This window comes from Protopterus annectens, chromosome 13.part0 (genome assembly GCF_019279795.1).
Source record: "Protopterus annectens isolate FY-2018-M chromosome 13.part0, PAN1.0, whole genome shotgun sequence".
Lineage (NCBI taxonomy): Eukaryota > Metazoa > Chordata > Ceratodontiformes > Protopteridae > Protopterus > Protopterus annectens.
This window is the reverse complement of record NC_056747.1, coordinates 471,086,732-471,104,414: the sequence shown is the minus strand read 5'-3', so window position 1 is coordinate 471,104,414 and position 17,683 is coordinate 471,086,732. Positions and strand designations below refer to the sequence as shown.

General features: G+C 39.4%; 1 protein-coding gene across 1 annotated transcript in view; it reads right to left on the bottom strand.

The window, feature by feature from the left end:
* POM121 (POM121 transmembrane nucleoporin) overlaps positions 1-16,997 on the bottom strand; it is a 1,129,064-nt gene extending 1,112,067 nt beyond the window's left edge. Inside the window, exon 1 of the mRNA XM_044054111.1 lies at positions 16,446-16,997. Coding sequence (XP_043910046.1) covers positions 16,446-16,993 — 548 coding nt within the window. The 5' untranslated portion in view covers positions 16,994-16,997. The remainder of the gene's footprint in view (positions 1-16,445) is intronic.
* Positions 16,998-17,683: the final 686 nt, after the last annotated feature.

Sequence of the window (17,683 nt, the reverse complement as noted above, 5' to 3'; positions counted from 1 at the left end):
AAGCAGCAGTAAAAAGCACCTTGAAAGTTTCTTCTGTAGCATTTGCACTGTGCACTGTGTTTTAAGTAATTTCTGAATGGTATGAAATGCTACTTAAAATTAACTGACTGAAAGACAGCAGTGTACGCATGTAAAATCAAAGCGGTGACAGCAAATTTAGGAAGAGAGGCCTGCATGATTATTTTATATACAAACACTGCATTGTGGGATACCTAGAGGCAGACTAAATTATCAGAATTACTTCAAGATGCAGACCCCATGTGGTCTAACTCAAATTACATACAATATGTACAAACCTGTAAATAGTCCCAGTGTGGTGTTAAAATGTAGGTAACCCCAAACCATAAAAATAAACAAACCTGTTTTAAGTCTGTTGGTGTGGTTTGGATCTCCTTTAAGGATGTTATGAATGACATTTAGTTGAGAGGACTGAAGTTGAGGAGGGAACAAACTAGTTTAAAGCCTTGACAAAATTATATAGTGTTGAGAGAAAGAAGTCTGCTTTGCTGTAAACCTGGCTACTTTGTTGCAGGTGACTTAATGTTTAGCAGGCAGACTAGTCTAAGTTGGTGAAAATTTAGGAGCTACAGGGGAGGCTGCGTAGAAAGTAGGCATAGGCAAGATATACCAGAGTCCTTTATAAGGGATTTTTTTTGTTTCTGTAAAGTAGATCAAGTTTTAGTGGGTTTGCTTCATACAGTGGTGGACGTGTAGGTCAAATTTAAGTTATTCATCTACAATGGCCGCTAGAAGGTTAGTGGGAGTTTTGATGTTGATGATGGTTAAGTGGTGTTATGGAGAAGGTGTGAGATGAGTGAATAGTTTTAGGAGAAAACAGCAGGAGTTTGGTCTTTTTGGTATTGAGAATTTGTTGTCAGTAAGCCATTTTTCAAAAGAGTTGGAGTTTTGGGTGAGGATGTGTAGGTCAGAGTGTGTATCAGAGGTTGAGATTACAGTGGAATCATCCACATACTGGATGAGGGTAGATAGTGGACAGGACATATTGAAGATGTTGAACAGTAAGGGACCAAGAACAGAGCCTTGTAGAAACCCCATCTTGATGGGGATGAAGGGGGACAGATAAGAGACATTTAAAAGACTGGCTGTTTGGAGAGGCAGCTAGTGATCCAGAAAATGGTTGGGGTAGAGAGGTTGAGGTCACAGAGTTTGGAGAGGAGCATGGGGGATAGCATCAAAAGCTTTGGAGAAGTCTAGGAAGAGACAGAAAATGAGTTTGTTGCCCCTCGCCAGGGAAATTGAGTGGGTAAAGGACTGGAGGGCTGTTGAAATACTGTGGTTTGGATGGAAGCTAAGTTGGGTGGGGGTGAGGTACTGTGATTTGAATGGAAACTATGTTGGGTGGGGGACAGTAGGTGGTCAAGATTTGTTTATATACACATTTTCTAGTATTTTAGATAAGGGGAACAGTATAGCTATAGGGCGGTGGTTAGATGCCATGTTTCTGTGACTAATTATGTTGGGAACAGAGTAGGACATCCAAGCATGGACTTCACTTAATTTGTTCATGATGCTGCATATACTGAGCGAGTACAAGGTTAGATGCTTGGCAGGTGAGCTAGGGTAATATGGTGCATGCTGGATAGAAGGGTTGGTAATGAGTGGGTTGAAAAGGGGTGCATGTCACCTGAGAGGAATAATGTATTGGAGGGTAGAAAAGAGTTGGGGGTGGGAGGTGTTGGAAGGGATATTCATGCTTACAACTTGGGTGGCAAGAGATGAGAGGGGACTGTTCTAATCCTGTGGTGACTGTTCTTATCCTGTGGTGGAGTTAGTGATATGAAAGTGATGGAGATGGTCAAAAGAGGTCTGTACGAGTGTGTGAGGTATATTAAGTGCAGGTAGATGGGAGGTGAAGGGGATTAATTTGTATGTTATATGAGAAGCAAGTTATGAGAAGAGAAGATATGGAGATGAAAGAACATGTTAGGATATTGAGAGGTAGTAGACAAGTGGGACAAAACGTAGCCAGTAAGTGAGAGAACAAAAAAGGGGGTGTATATAATTGTAGGTAGTAGATCAGGAGAGATGAAATTTTTAAAGTGTAGGGAGTGTACTAGGGGGAAAAGTCAGATGGAGAGGTGGTTATTTAGGAGTGGAACGCAGAAAAGGATGCAGTGTGTATGGAGGGATGAAAGGAGGAGAGAGAGGCGCATAAATTAAGTGGAAGGAATGAAGTGGAGAAGCTAGGTAAGAAAGGGGGGGGGGGAGAGAGGATTGAATTCTGAGGAAAAGGAGGGAAATGGTGAAAGTGCAATAGGATGAAGAGGGGAGGAAGTGGTGGTGTTGGGGTGAGAGGGTAATGGCTATAACTAGCATATTCAGGGGGTGGGTGGGAATGGAGTGGGCAAAGCCACAAGCAGCAGATCTCCAAAAAAATATCAGTGAGACTCAAATGTAGGTTTACAGTGCAAGTGCAACAGTAGCTTGATAGGATAGTGTAGGGGAGTTTTGTAGTGTATGTTTAAGTTAAGAAAGTCACTGGCAAATAAAGTGAAGAGAATGTGGTAGTCTTCACTTTGTGTACTTTCCTGAAATTAGTTAAGTGGGGGAGTAATGGAGAAGCCAGGGAGAGAAAATTGGAGGTTACACATGGGAGTGAGGGTAGGGTTAGGCAAGAAAAATTTGTGTAAAACCTTTTATAGAAGAAAAAAAACTTTTTAACAATGGGGATGGAGTATTAGGAGACATAACAGTACACCTACCACAAGCAGAAAACAGATCATGAAACGGGGGGAGGGGGGGCTCTAGAAACAAGGATAAAGTGGGAGTTTGGAGAACACATATATAATATTCTGTAGGATTACTGTTAAAGTAGCAGAAAGGATCCCAAGAACCAAACCAACACAGGAATAGAGAAAGATGGTTGTGCCGATAGGGATGACTGCAATTTGGGATATAGACAACAGACGGCTGGAATTTATTGGAGAAAACTGGCAAAAGTAGCAACATATTGGGAGCAGAGAGAGAAAGAAAGAAAGAGATGAAAAAATATTACCTGCAGACATGAAGAAACTAGGCAAGTCGATACATGAAGACCTTTTGTACCACCAGGTCACCTCCATGTTTTCAGAAGCTGACAACATTTGTGCCAAGATTCAGCAAGAGATTAAGAAACTTGAATGCAACTGCAGAGAGTACTTTCAGAGGAAGGCATACCCACTGCCTCAGTGTCAAAATTCAAGTACCAACCATGAAAGGCAAGATATGGAATTCGCTCTCCATCATTTTAGTTACTATGAAAGAGGAGATGAACACTGGACAGTGCCCTTTGAAATATCCACCCCTCAAGTGGTCGGACCAAATATGCAACAAGAGAGAGGGAACTATCAGGACAACATGCAGTATTTTTCAAGAAAAGTGAATTTTATCAACCAGGGGAAACAAGAACCACCAACGCAGATAAAGGTGGCTGCAGTCAATCATACTATCGTTTATAATTTTCCTCGTAATTTTAAGACCTACAACTACTGTTTATTTAATTTTGGTAGTGCAGATGCAGAGTTGTTTTGTAGGTGTCATTCATTTCTATCTGCTAAAATATTGGTTTAAAAAAATTACATGAAAACTCTAATGATATACTAGGAAATTAAATTTAGATTTGTTAATGGCGGCCACGGTAGTGCAGTGGTTAGCATTGCCGCCTCACAACAAGAGGTTCTCCGGTTTGATTCTCGGCTGGGGTGCCTTCTGTGCAGGGTCTGCATGACTCGTGGGTTTCCTCCTGGTGCTCCGGTTTCCTCCCACATCCCAAAGACATGAAGTAGGTGGACTGGACACACTAAATTGGCCCTAGGTGCGAGTGTGTGCACCTTCTATGGAAGGTTGGGTGCCGGGCTGGCACCTCGACACCGTAAAACTCCACTGTCAATCTTGAGCGGACGGATGATCCGCTGTGGCAACCCCTAATCGGGAAAAGTCAAAAGAAGAATGGCGGACATTATATCCGACCACGAACATAACATATTTAATCCAGACTTGCACCGGACAAATGTTTTGAGCAAGTCTATTTGATGGACATATGACATTTGAAAACATTATGTCCTATGTTTCTATGGCATATTATGACTAACTCAGGAGGACATGTTGGAGTTGAACGCTGCGTGTGTCCTGATAAAAAAAAAAAAAAAAGAGAGGCAGCCTTGCAGTAATGCACAAAATATATTAGACTGTTTACAGTACTTTTATAACTTGTTGCATGACAATACGTACACTTAAGTTTTTACTAACGAGATTCATGTCTATCAGTAAATAGACACTTTTTACGATACGCTTATGCAAAGTGATATCAACCCAAAGGAATATGCATGGTTATTCAGTAAAAGAAACCAGGCTCCCAGTTAAATTGGGTGCACCAAAAATACACAAGAATATCTAATACCCTCCATTTCAGCCCACGGTGGTCAAAGGCACATCAAAAACTACTTTTACAGCCAATTACAATGACCAACATTTAAACTGAGAAGTTTATAATATTCAGCATATTTTTAAGGATTCATGGGACTTTCTGTAAAGAGTTAATCAACTGGAAGTTTGAGACCATTTTCATCACCACTGATGTAACGGGATTTATTCAGCTGCATCCCTCATAGTATAGCATTATCTTGGTTCTCCTAATATTAAAGTTAATCCCTCACATATTGTGCAAAATAAGAATAATACATTTAATGTTAACTAATAATAATACTTTGTTTGAAGACCATTATTTCTATCGGGAAAAGGATATTGCCATGAGCACCACATGGGCCATATGCCAACATTATCATGGCCACTTGGGAAGTTTATATTCGATAGTCAGTTTAGTATATACAGGATTATGTTAGGTTTCCTTGATATTTAGAGTGGACCGATGAGTATGTATAGATCAATGGATTACTAACCAACAATACAACCACCTTTTACAATTCACACTATAGGCAGAGTCCATAGCATATTTAGACGTGAACAATTAAGAAGATGAAGGAAATATTCAGCTCGTTTCTTAAATTCACAGGAAACCTACATATTCCAATTCATTCCTGCACTACATCAGCAGCAACCCCCACACCAAAAGTGGCCAGTGGTAAAAGGGCAACTGGTGAGAGCTGCAAGGATGGGTGTAAATTGCTGCAGTGTTCCTGGAGTTTATCAATTGTTTAAGAAAGCAAGTTATAAGGAAAAGACTTAACAGTACTTATGGACCTTTACTACAGGAGAAGCAGTCTAACGATACTGTATCATTAACTGAAGCTGTAAATTATTTGGAGGTATAATTTTGACAATATAGTCACTGAAGCAACCAGGGACCACAAGGTTAGCTTCCAGCATTCCCTTTTATCGCCACACATCCAGTTGATAGTCCCAAAATTAGTAACGTTTTGGGAGAAGAATTGGCAGTTTATCATCAGTGACCAGACTTCTCAAGTAAAACAGTTAGGAACAATGCCCAGAACTGTTTATACTAAAGACATTAGGGTACTTTCCCATTAATGGGGCAGCAGCTTTTTTCGGATGGTTTTCATGTGGTCTTCGTTGTCTGAGTGCTACTCATTTTCTGACATGTCAGTACTGCTTATTTTACACTCTGTTGTGTTTTTTCTTTTGCCTTTGTTCTCTGACCATATGCTGATTTGCAAGGGTCACTGTGTTAACATTGTTTATAATTATAGTATATCCTTGTATATAATAATTTAAATTGTCAATTTCAGTCTAAGTCATTAATACGTTTGGTATTCCAGGTAATAATTAGCTCCATCAGTTCCAAACCATGTCTATTAAATAAAATGGAAACAATCAGAAAACTTCTTCCCTTTCTAAAATTGTCACAGACTCATGTGGTGCATGATATAATGTACCATTAGTACCATCTCTTACAACTCTGGTGTTCTCAGGCCCTCCGTCTCCAGAGCAGAAGACTACAAAATTACCAAAACTTTTTTTTTGTTTTTTTAAGGTACAGTACCAGTTTTCTTTTTACTGTTCGCACCAGAAGGTCCACGGGCAACCAAATTGGTATCAGGCTTCTCTGTACTTCCATAAGAATCGCTGTTCAAACCCATGCCGAGTGTAGCTTCCATTGGCTGGTTTCTCAATAGGTTCCTTTCTGTAGCACGCCAAATATTCAGGTACCCCTCCAATAACCCCATTAGGCATCATCCCGAAGGCTGTGCTTCTGACATTTCAGCTGGATAACTCAAAACTTGTGTCACCAAATGTATAAGTCGGGACAATTCACATTTATGTTTGCCAACGACTGCTGCCCCGTTGACGGAAAAGTACCGACATTAGTTTTAATTATCTATGACATTTTCAATCTTGGTATGAATCATATTAAGGGCAACATGAATAAATGTGTGGCATGCTCACAAAATCCCTTCATAATACCGGTGGCATCAAAGATAGTGATTAATACTGCTGTGAGATACAGTTGCTACTCTAGAGGGTTATCTATGTAGCCGTTTCTATACTGGTAAATACAAGCAGAGAATGAAGGACTGTATCTATGAGCACAATTATGATATGAAAGAGTAAAAACTAATGCATTGTACAAACATTCAAGTATTTCCCATACATTTCCTTTTTAGTGTCAAAGGCAAAATAGAGATAAAAAATAGAGTCCTACGGGTGGTCATAGCAAATGATGTACTGAACGGGAATTATGGTGGCAGATCTTTTTAAATGCTACAGCCCCTCCGGGCTTAATGACATATCTATTCAATGTTTATTCAAAAAGAAAGCATACAAAAAACGTGTGGTACTATCAGAGCCTTGCTTTATACTGCAAGCGTTGTACTGGTTTTTGAGAAGTATTTTTCTCCTTGGATCATTCTGTATTACTGTAAAAGTGTTTTATCTAGAAAGGATTGGGAAGAGAGATTGGCTAAGGATTCACAAAGAAATAATGGGAGATGTGTCTCCCAAATATACAACAAAATCTACAAGACTTAGGATTTTTGTTTAGAAATGTTTACACAGATTTTATACCCCAAATAGACTTGATAATTTTTCCTCCAGTAGATAACAAATGTTGGAGGTGAGAGTTTTAATGGGAAACATTTCCTGGGAGTGCAGAGTTGATAGACTTGAAGGATTCCCTGCAAGATGCAGTGTCGGAGATGCAGGGTGGGCAGATTGGTGTGATGATTTTTCTGATCTATGATACAGAATCGGAATTGCCTAGACATAGTAAGGCCTTGCTGTGTTTAATTACGGTGGCTGCCAAAAAAGCAATTACTAGAAAACAAAAATCAAAATGTAAACCAACTATACTAGAATTAGTGAATATAGTAACAGATAAAACTGGAACAGTTATCTTTAGAAAAGGTTAGAAAGAAGCTACACTGTAAACGTGAACTTAAAGTTTGATAACCTTTATATAAATGCAAATGTGCCTGTGTTACAAGTGATGATTCAAATAAAGGTGTTCTAACAAAAAAAGCAGTAACATTTTTAGTCCTTTTAGTTTTATACACAGGTCAGGCATATTTTATCAGAGAAGTTGATAGCTACTAAAGAGCTAAAGTATTCTGTCCAGGAGGGGAAGCGGGCAAGAGTCACACAAGAGAAGTTGATCCTCCCAACACAGCAAGTAAACTTAGGATTGCCAGAGTTTCAGAGCTGAAGACTGTTAAAGCCCTTATACGCAACACAAGCAGAAAGCTACAATTCAAAGTGGAAAGGGAAAATGACAAAGCAATAAACCATGAAAGGAAAGAGTAATTTTGGAAGTAGTTGCAGATCCTCAATAATCATCATTTACATTATATTCGTAAAATAGCAGAAGGTATACCAAGAACTAAGTCAACACAGGAAGAGAGAAAAAACATTCTGCCAATAGGGATGTTTGCAACTAGGGGTACACAACAGGTAAGAGGGGACTGGAATTTACTGAAGCTAGCAAAGGAATCAAAGGTACTGGGAACAAATCACAAGGGGAACCATAACTAAATGGGAAAGGCCAAAAAGAGATTGCATTCCCCATCAGGGGTTGATAAGAGTACATGCGAAAAGAACGTGATAGGGAGTCCTACATAAAAGACCTGTACTGGTTGAGTTTCAACTTCATCTAGAACAGAAGCTGTTAAAGGGATAATTAATAAAACATAAAATATTGCACAACTACAGGAATCAGGAGGTCAGCAAAGATCAAGGAGAGAGCAAACAGTTCACCAACACTGGAAGGATATATGTACAGCTCCCAAACACGCAATAAGATCTAGAAGATTTAGAATTTTGCCTGATGTGTCTGCAGAGATACCTTTATACTGCAAGCAAACGCCAAAGAATTTTTCCTCAGGTAGAGGGTAAATGTTCTGGGTGAAATTAAAAAGTTACCAAGGAGTTTATGTTCTCAGCATGTAAAGAGTTGGCAGACTTCAAAATTCCTTAAAGAATACTATCAGGAATATTGGATGAGCAAATGAGTGGAACTAACTTTTTTTAAAATCTTGGATACAGCATATGAATTCCCTAGACAGCATTGCCTTACATGTTCTGGAGGAGGAACGAGGACCAACAGAAGGCAGGAATTGAACAATTCATGTAATATTGCTTTGATTATCTGGTATACAACCATATACATTCTGTACAATGTTTGTAAAATGTGGTGTGTAACTTTTATATAAATGCAAGTTTGCCCACATCGCAAGTGATCATTCAATAAAGATTTATTCAAAGCTTCCATGTGCCTGGTTTGGACATCTGAGACTCCAGGACTCAGAGACCATCTGTATCTAAAAAGCTGATTTTTTTTTTTGCATTTGTCCTAAATGTCTCAGTGCTGTTTAACACTTCTGTGCTGCATTTATTGATTTGGTTTACTGTATCATTGTCTTTCAGTCTGCAATTGTTCAAGAAATACCATGGTTTTAACAGTATTCTAACATTTTCCTAACCTTCTCTGATATTGCAAAAGCTGTTTGGAGTTTGCCTACATACAAGTTTGTGTTTGTTGAATTTGTCTTACATTTGTGCACTGTTATTTTGTGAACATTTCTCAGGGTTAGTGAACTTCCCAACAGAGTGCGAACACTGCAGAAATTCTGACTTTTGTTGCAAAGCATTTGTTATGGCACTTGAGCTCCAAACCAGTTAATTTTACATTAAGAGTGCTCTTTTACACTTTGGTGGTACAAGAGGGCAGAATTCAATCCACCCGAGTTGGGAACTACTGCTAAAATGCATATTGTGTGTTTATCTGACTGACCCAAGGGCTTAACTGTGTAAAAAGTCTTTCACCCTGCTAGTACAAAAGCCTTGTATTTCATCTCACAAACACAGTTACCCATGCCTTCTATACAAGCAAACCTCTCCAGTTTAAAATCTTCTACAGGAAACTGTCTCCATCTGGTTCTAGCCTGGTGAATATGGGCACCGTATGGCAGTGTAGTAACGGCCTCATGTTCATCAACAACCATATAATTTTAGAACAGCGTGTTAGAGATGTAGATACACAATGTCACTGGAGGCAAAGCTCTCACATACACACAAAAAAATGCAAACACTCACTACAAACACTAAGGAACAAACAGACCCACACATGTGGAGGTACTTACTTGTAACCTACCCAAACCTCCAAGACCTCCTAAAAGCATCTCACAGTGGCCCTGCACACACAAGTATAGACAGCACCTCACAAAACAAACATGAAAATTATAGTAGCCCCACTTTCAAGCCTATACACACCACACAGCCAAATATTCTAGTTTTTGGGGACTCAAATGCAAGACATACTTGTTGCTAGTCTTATCAGGCTAAGCAAGAAATTCACAGCGAGCTGTCTGGAGCCATGATCCGCCGAATCAGACATGCACTTGGGTCTTTTGACTTGGTTTCTGGTGTCACAAGGGAATCTAATATCTGTCAGCCTGGAGAGAATCTATAAACGATGATGCTTTGCCAGAGTTGATTTGCATTTGTCACCAATTGGTTTCCAGATACTGGCAAAAACTATCCCCACAGTGCCATTTTTGAACTGTGCCTAGTTATTAAGCCTTCCACACAACATAAGTCATTCAACTACCTAAAGGTACTGCTGCTCAATGCTAAGAGTTTAAAGATATAGATACACACACTTATATATATATATATATATATATATATATATATATATATATATATATATATATATATATTAATTATATATATTATATATCGAGAGAGAGACAGAGAGGGGGAAGAGATACAGATAGACACACCCCTCAGACTACAAAACCAAGATGAATGTAGAGTCACAGAAACATGATCCAGAACCACAGAAAGCACCCCAGCTAGCAAAGGCTACAATGCCTTTCGTATACTAATCCCCTTAGCTCAGGATAAAACAAAAGGGAGGTGCTGCAGTGTTCATAAAGGACAAGTACACTGCTAGACTAGTCATGACTCACTTGAGCTACTCCATTCTCAACTAACCATAGACATGACTTATCACAGCCTCGCTACCCAACACTATACTTTCTTGGATGACAGCGGTAGTGTTGTCACCGCATAGCAAGAGGTTCTCCAGTTAGATTCTTGGCTGGAGGTGCGTGCAGAGTCTGCATGTCCTCCCTGCGTTCGTGAGGGTTTCCTCTGGCTGCTCAGGTTTCCTCCCACGTTACAATGACATGCATCTGGAGCATTTCTCCCGGTGTCGCCTCTGAAAATTGGCTCCATTCCAAGTCAAACTTTCCCTGTTAACACATGTGAAATAAAATACTTATGGGTGACTTCAATTACGCCTGCATAAACTGGGAGACTTGCACAACCCATACTTCACTTGCTCAGAGGCTTTTGGACTTGGTCAATGCAAACACCCTGAAGCAAATAATGATATATTTGTACCTCTAGTTGGGGAGCTTAGACCCAATACTCAACATGGTGGGGGATACTGCTCCCTCCTGTGCATTAACTCCTCCCTGGTAAGATCAGACCACAAAATTCTCTTTTAGTATCAAAACTAATCTGCAACCTGCAAATCTATTAGGAACTTTGCTAAGGCTAATTACCTCAAAATAAGTGACAACTAATTAAATGTCCAAGCTCCTCCGAACCCAAATGACAAGAGGCCTACGCTGAGCTGTACAACCACATTCATAGTTGCACAGAGTAGTAGTACCTGCCGGACTCGCACACAATTGACAAAAATAAACCATATTGGTGGACCCCTAGCATAAACATGCTACTCAAAAAGAAAAAACAAAAGTCTCTAAAGCCACGAAAAGACAGAAATCAGTGCAGAGACTGTCGAAAACAAGTTAGAGAACTGGTCAAATCTGCCAAAGCAAACTAAGAGGTAAAGATAGCCTCCCAGGTGAGAGATTATCATGTTTGCAACAGGGGAAATGCTCAATGTGCAGTTAATCAACAACACTTACACCCAGCCTGAAGTTATAGCAACCCTACTGGCCAAGTTCAATTCAACCCCTCCAGTCACCTCCAAAGAAATATCCACAACCATCCCCCTCTGTCATTATAAAGGAACAGGTCTTTAATGCACTTGCTAAAGCCACAAACAGACCCCATGTGTCCCAACAACACCAAGGATGCTTCTTAAACAGCTTAAAGCAAAATCTCAGGGCCACTAGAAACCCTCTTTAAACAGAGCCTCCAAAAAGCTTTGCCCAGAAGAATAGAGGACTGCAAGGTGTTGTCTCTGCATAGCCCCCCCCCCAATCAACTGACCCAGGAAACTACAAACCCACAAGCTTCAATCTCATCTGCAAAGCCATGGAGATAATTACTATGGACCTGATCAATAATGACATAGGAACTCTCCAAAAACTGAACCAAACCCAAACTGGTTTTGTAAGGGAAGTCTTACATACTCAATCTGGTGGACTTCAAGAAAGACACCAGGGCCATGCATGAGGATAAAACAGTATAAACCACTTATTCTATACCTGGCCTAAGCTTGACACAAATCTCCACTTGGGGAATCACAGACATCCATGAATTTTCCCATAAAAACGTAACTCTTCTCAAAGCTAAATGCCTTTCAGTTCATGTATACAACATCAGTAATCTGGTAAAACTTCAGAGGTATCTACTTTTACTCTAATATACATCTAGAGAGTTTTTATGTATGGAGAGAGACCTCCTCCATAATAACTTACTGTAAAATCATTATTCATACATATAGACTTGGCTGTTGTATATTTGTAAATGTTTTTACTTCTTGAAAACACGTTTATATGAATTTGTAACGTCAAACATCTTTAGCAATAATTTTAACATATTTGCAGAAGGCTTTCTTATATATAACGTGAAGCATTTCTCCTCAGGCCACCTCTGAAAAGGTTTACCCTGTAGGTCTAGTCAGACTCCCCCCAATAAACTAATATACATTGACAACTTTCAGAATCCAAACACACATCTACCTTCAAGATAAATGCCCTTTATACCAGCTTTCCTGCCTTTCGCAGAAGGCAGAAACATCACAAAACGTGGCTCAATGGGTTGCGTTATGAAGCAGCAAGGCAACATTCCTACTGGCTTAAGCTTCATCAATTAACGGAGACAGCCTGAGACTAAAAAGTAAGCAACTAACATGTACTCAAGAGCACTGGCACAAGAATGGGAATGGGTAGAACTTTGTTTAGAGACACACTGCCTGTTACTGGCAGCAGTACTTAAAACAGTGTGCGTATGCCTGTTTTAAGCATCTATTTATTGAGAGGATATAGAAGCAATTTTCCTGATTTCAACTCGTACAATGAGCGGTGTTCTTACAAATGTGTGGTACTATGGCAAAACAGTGATTTCTAAAACCACTAAAATGACAGACATTCGAGTTTTAGACAGACTTTAAGGCCTTCAGAAAATGCAAGCTAACAAATCCCATTAGTCTAGCAACTTTCCAAGGATATAAAAGGAAATAGTTCCAACTTTAATTCCATGTTCTAGTTATTTACCATTTCTCCTTTATTCTTGAAATAAGATGCTGGAGGTGAAATGCCAGTCAACCATATCTGCTTGTACAGGGTGAATGGGGGCAAAGGTGGTCACAACTATCCCAATTTTCTTTGATATATTTTGGTATGTTCCTCACAACTACATAGACAATTAACCGCCACTGATCTTCCAGCAATCTGGAAGATATCACACATCATACCCTTACATAAAGGAGGCAAATCCACTGACCTAACTACCGCCCAATAGCACTATTATCTCCACTAGCTAAAATCATGGAAAAATGTATACACAAACAACTACTTAACCATCTCCTTCAAAATAACCTACTAGCAAACACTCAACATGGATTTAGACCCTCACATAGTACGACCACTGCACTACTTTCCTTTACTAACACAATAAACTGTAACCGTAATAATAACAAACTAACTGCTTCTCTTTTCCTAGACCTATCAAAAGCCTTCGACATGGTCAACCATAAACTTCTCCTACACATACTAAACTCTCTTGCCTTGGATTTTTCCTCCTTAACGTGGTTCTCATCCTACCTTGAAAACCGACAAGCAGTACTCTGGAAAAATTCTCTATCTGCTCTACTACCTATCTCCTTAGGAGTACCTCAAGGATCAATATTAGGCCCACTCTTATTCTCTATCTTTATTAATGATCTTCAATCATCTATCCATAACACTACCTGCATACAATATGCAGATGATTCTACCATCATCTGTACAGCTCCCACCCAATCTGAACTCCAGTCACTCACACAATCTACCTTTTCAACCGTTGAACAATGGTTCTCAAAAAGATGTCTCCTTCTCAACTCCAAGAAAACAAAACTATTACTATTCTCACCTACCCACAAATCTCCTCAACTAAATTTTACTATTACTGCAGCTGACAATTCTCTTATCTCCCCAGACTCTACTACCAAACTGCTTGGTGTTACTATTGATAATAATCTTAACTATGATTGTCATATCAATAACACTATAAAAGCAGTAAATAAAAAGATAGGTTCACTGTACAGAATAAAACCCTTCCTTACTCCAGAAGCACGGACCACCTTAGCAGAATCACATCTTATCTCCACCCTACTGTATGCTTCCTCTATTTACACCAATCTCTCTAAAGGTAACCTGAAAAAACTAACTACATCCTATCATAATATAGCCCGTTTTGCCACAGCATCCCAGTACAGAACTCACCACTGTAATAACTGAAAACAATTACAATGGTTAGAACTACCTAACAAGCTTATCTATCAACAACTCTTAATTACACATAACATTCTTTATCAACCAACAAAAACACCAGCTCTCAGTAACCTCCTTACTCCCTACAAAAACTTGAAACAGTTGTTGCGATCTGCCGAAAAGATACAAGTCACCACAACTAGAATTACAAATTCAGCAGGTAACTGTCTATTTTCAAACTCCATAGGGAAAATATGGAATAACCTCCCCCCACACATTACCTCACTAGACTCCTTTCAACTTTTCAAAAAACAACTTCTATTACATCTTAACAACTTCTGGCTCTGCTCCTGTACCAATCCAGACTAAATGACTTCTTCTCTTCAGCCATACCTCCCTACGTAAAAATCACTATCTTTCCCTGCTATTTCAAATGACTAAATTACTGTACTGTTCTAAAAAAAAAAAAAAAAAAAAAAAGAATATATAGCTTAGGCTATTTGTTTTTTACCTGTTTTTTTTTTTTCACTGTATTTTCTACTACACTAAAATGTATGCATTGTTGCTTAAATGTTTAACCTTGTTTTAATTGTGGAGCTTTTCTCCCCGGGCCTCCACTGAAAATGGAAATTATCCAGCTGGACTAGCCCGGTCAACAAATGTAAAATAAATAAATAAATAAAAATAAATTTTGGTACTTCCTCTTAAGGAAAAGGCTAAAATGTAACGGAGATTTAGACATGCGTGTGGGGGGTGCTATGTGTTGCCATCTTTATTCTAACAGTAGTGATCTGTGAAGATTATTCCAGAAACCCCTGTGGAATGTCACTTTTGTCATTTGTTTAAATTAAGCAGTCGATCTGTGTTTTGAAAAAAAAAAAATCAATTTGTGACTTCCACTGGAATACTTTGTGGCTATTTTAATACTGTCAGTTATCTGAGAGGTGTATATACAGAAAAGTAGATGTAATTGATCTATATGGATCATCACATACAGTTGGATTTGGGACTGTATGCGAAGGGAATTGCATAACATCTAAAAGTAGCATGTTCTTTTTCACTTGCCATTACAAATGTTAGAATGGACCTGCCAGTGCAAGACATGTATAACAGCAAATAATCATTGGCAGATTTTTTACAGCAAATAGTGTTTGGTCCCCTGGTTCAGTTTTTTGCTGCGACTCCTTCCATCTTGAGTCTGAATGCACTCTGTGTATGTGCTTTATATTCTTCTACCAGAAGATGAGCTACATAACATGTAGCTTTAGCATGGCAATTTGTACTTTTACTGTCGCCCTAAAATGAACACTAAAGGGCTACGCAAAAAAAGCTGGAAGATATGCATAGACACGTGTAGAAATCAAGATTCGTAGGCCTAGTGACCCCCAACATCAGGCTTAATTCAGTTACACTATCTAGACTTATCCCAGAAGAATATTGGCCAGTTAAAATTTGTAAAAAGCTGGAAGTCAAGTAGTAAGACTATGTGGGGGTCAGGATGAGGGGAAAGAAACTTGGGAAATTGAGAGGCAGCCTACGAAGTATTTCCGTCTAAATTTATTTTGCCCAAGGCTGACTACTAAATTAATATACACTAAAGTAGGTAGATACTGAAGAAACCTGAATTAAGTCAATTATCCCATCTCCTTGACTACAGGTAATTGTCACCATCATACTGCAAGAGGTCCCAACCCTTCACTTGTTTCCTGGAGCTCTCTTGCTTTGAGGTCACCAACTGACAATGCATATAGTTGTGCCATATTACAAAACTTTTTTTTTTTTTGCATTTCACTCTTATAATACTTTAAAAGGAGAACAGAATTTCTGCAACATTGTCTATACCATCATAAATAACTGAATCAGACTACCTAACGTTACATTCTCTGCTATAAATATTACAGTCTATTAGGTCTTCTGCTCTAAGCCCTGATCGTAACTAAAAAAGGGGGCATCAGACCCACTTACCAAACCAATAAACAGAAAAACGTAAAAAAAAAAAAAAAAACACACACACTGGAGGGAGGGACTCGTCCACGCAAACCTCTAAACATCAAACAGCTGCACCCTTACTTCCACTGTCAGGTAAACGCAGAACTTCAATAGCACTCAAAATTCCAAAAGTCATGTAGCAGACAACTCCAACAAACCAAAGAATAACCTTTAAAGGTAAATAGCACCATCACTCACTGGTCACATTGCAAAGTGGCGAAACAATTTAGTACTTAAAGCTTTTACTGACATACTACACTGATTATAAAAAAACAGTAAAAGCAAAGCAAACTACGTCCATTACTAGTATTGGAAACATCCGAGTTCCTTGCAAAGCAATAGCCATAAACACTACAAGTCCTACACATTTACCCGAATGACAATCGCCTGGTCGGGCTTGGTACAACATGATTTGGTCTTGCAAGCAGTTCTCTCAACTCCCGGCTCGCTGCCTTTCCCGGTGCAGTCTCTAAGTGACTGCTAGTTTTTTCAGGCTTTCCCAAGTAACTCCCCATTAACAAATCACGGGGAGTGAGTAGTTTTGTGCGTGCCTCTGAGGGAATGAGATCTTCAGTACCAAAAAAGCGTAAATTCTCCCAAAACCGTTCAACACCAGTGAAGCGTACCCCACGAAAACCCTGGCGCACAGATCGGCCTGATGTCCGCGGACCACCGTTGACTGCTTTGAGCGGGATCCAACGTCTGAGAGCCGGTGGTAACTGCAGTAATAAAGCCACACCACGAGAACAGACAAGGCCCCTCCTAGGATGTTTTCGAGTCCAAAACCAAGCAACGCACGCTACACCCCCAACACTTGCCAACACCAGCTCAGGTAACAAATAAAGTAGTAATCCAGTAAGAGACACCCCAAGAACCGCCGCCAAACTTAAAATAACCTGCCGCTTTTCTCCGGGAGACATGGCGGGTTTGCCGCCTCCGGATGACTTAAATATCCCAATCTGCACCACGCTGCTTGGTATCCACCTGCTCCCACCCCTAAACCCTCCTCCATTGACAGGTCCCAAACGTCAGTGTTAAGTTGCTCGGCAACAGCTGTATTCGTGTCGATATAACCGGATATAAAAAAGCGTGCAAGGCTTTATAATTAGTGTTGCACAAACTGGTGGAATATTCAACTATAAAATATATGCAATGCATGTCCTAAAATAAATAAATGTAATGCTTAACTGTATTGTTACCACTGTATGGCTCAAGACTGTCTGTAAAATACAGCCGTTTAGAAGAAATTATTTTCAAATGACATGAATTACGCGTCTCGTCCAAGAAAGAAAATGCCTGCATTGCCTGAATATTTACCAACTCCAATATAACACATGTGAAGCTTTTTAATCCACTTAAATAGATCAGCAGCATGTATTTTATGAACATTAACAAGTGTTAAACTCTAACAACTGGGCTTTGTTAACAGTACCCCCACCGGATGTGAAGTAGCAAGGGCCGCCCGCCCAAGACCCAACACACCTGGTGATTTTTTTTAAATATTAATCTCCATCTGCCTATGTGTCTTTGTTGTTATAACTGAGTACTTACAATCTACAAATTTCGCTAGCTAGCAGTTGTATACATCTGACATATCCTACACGGCACAC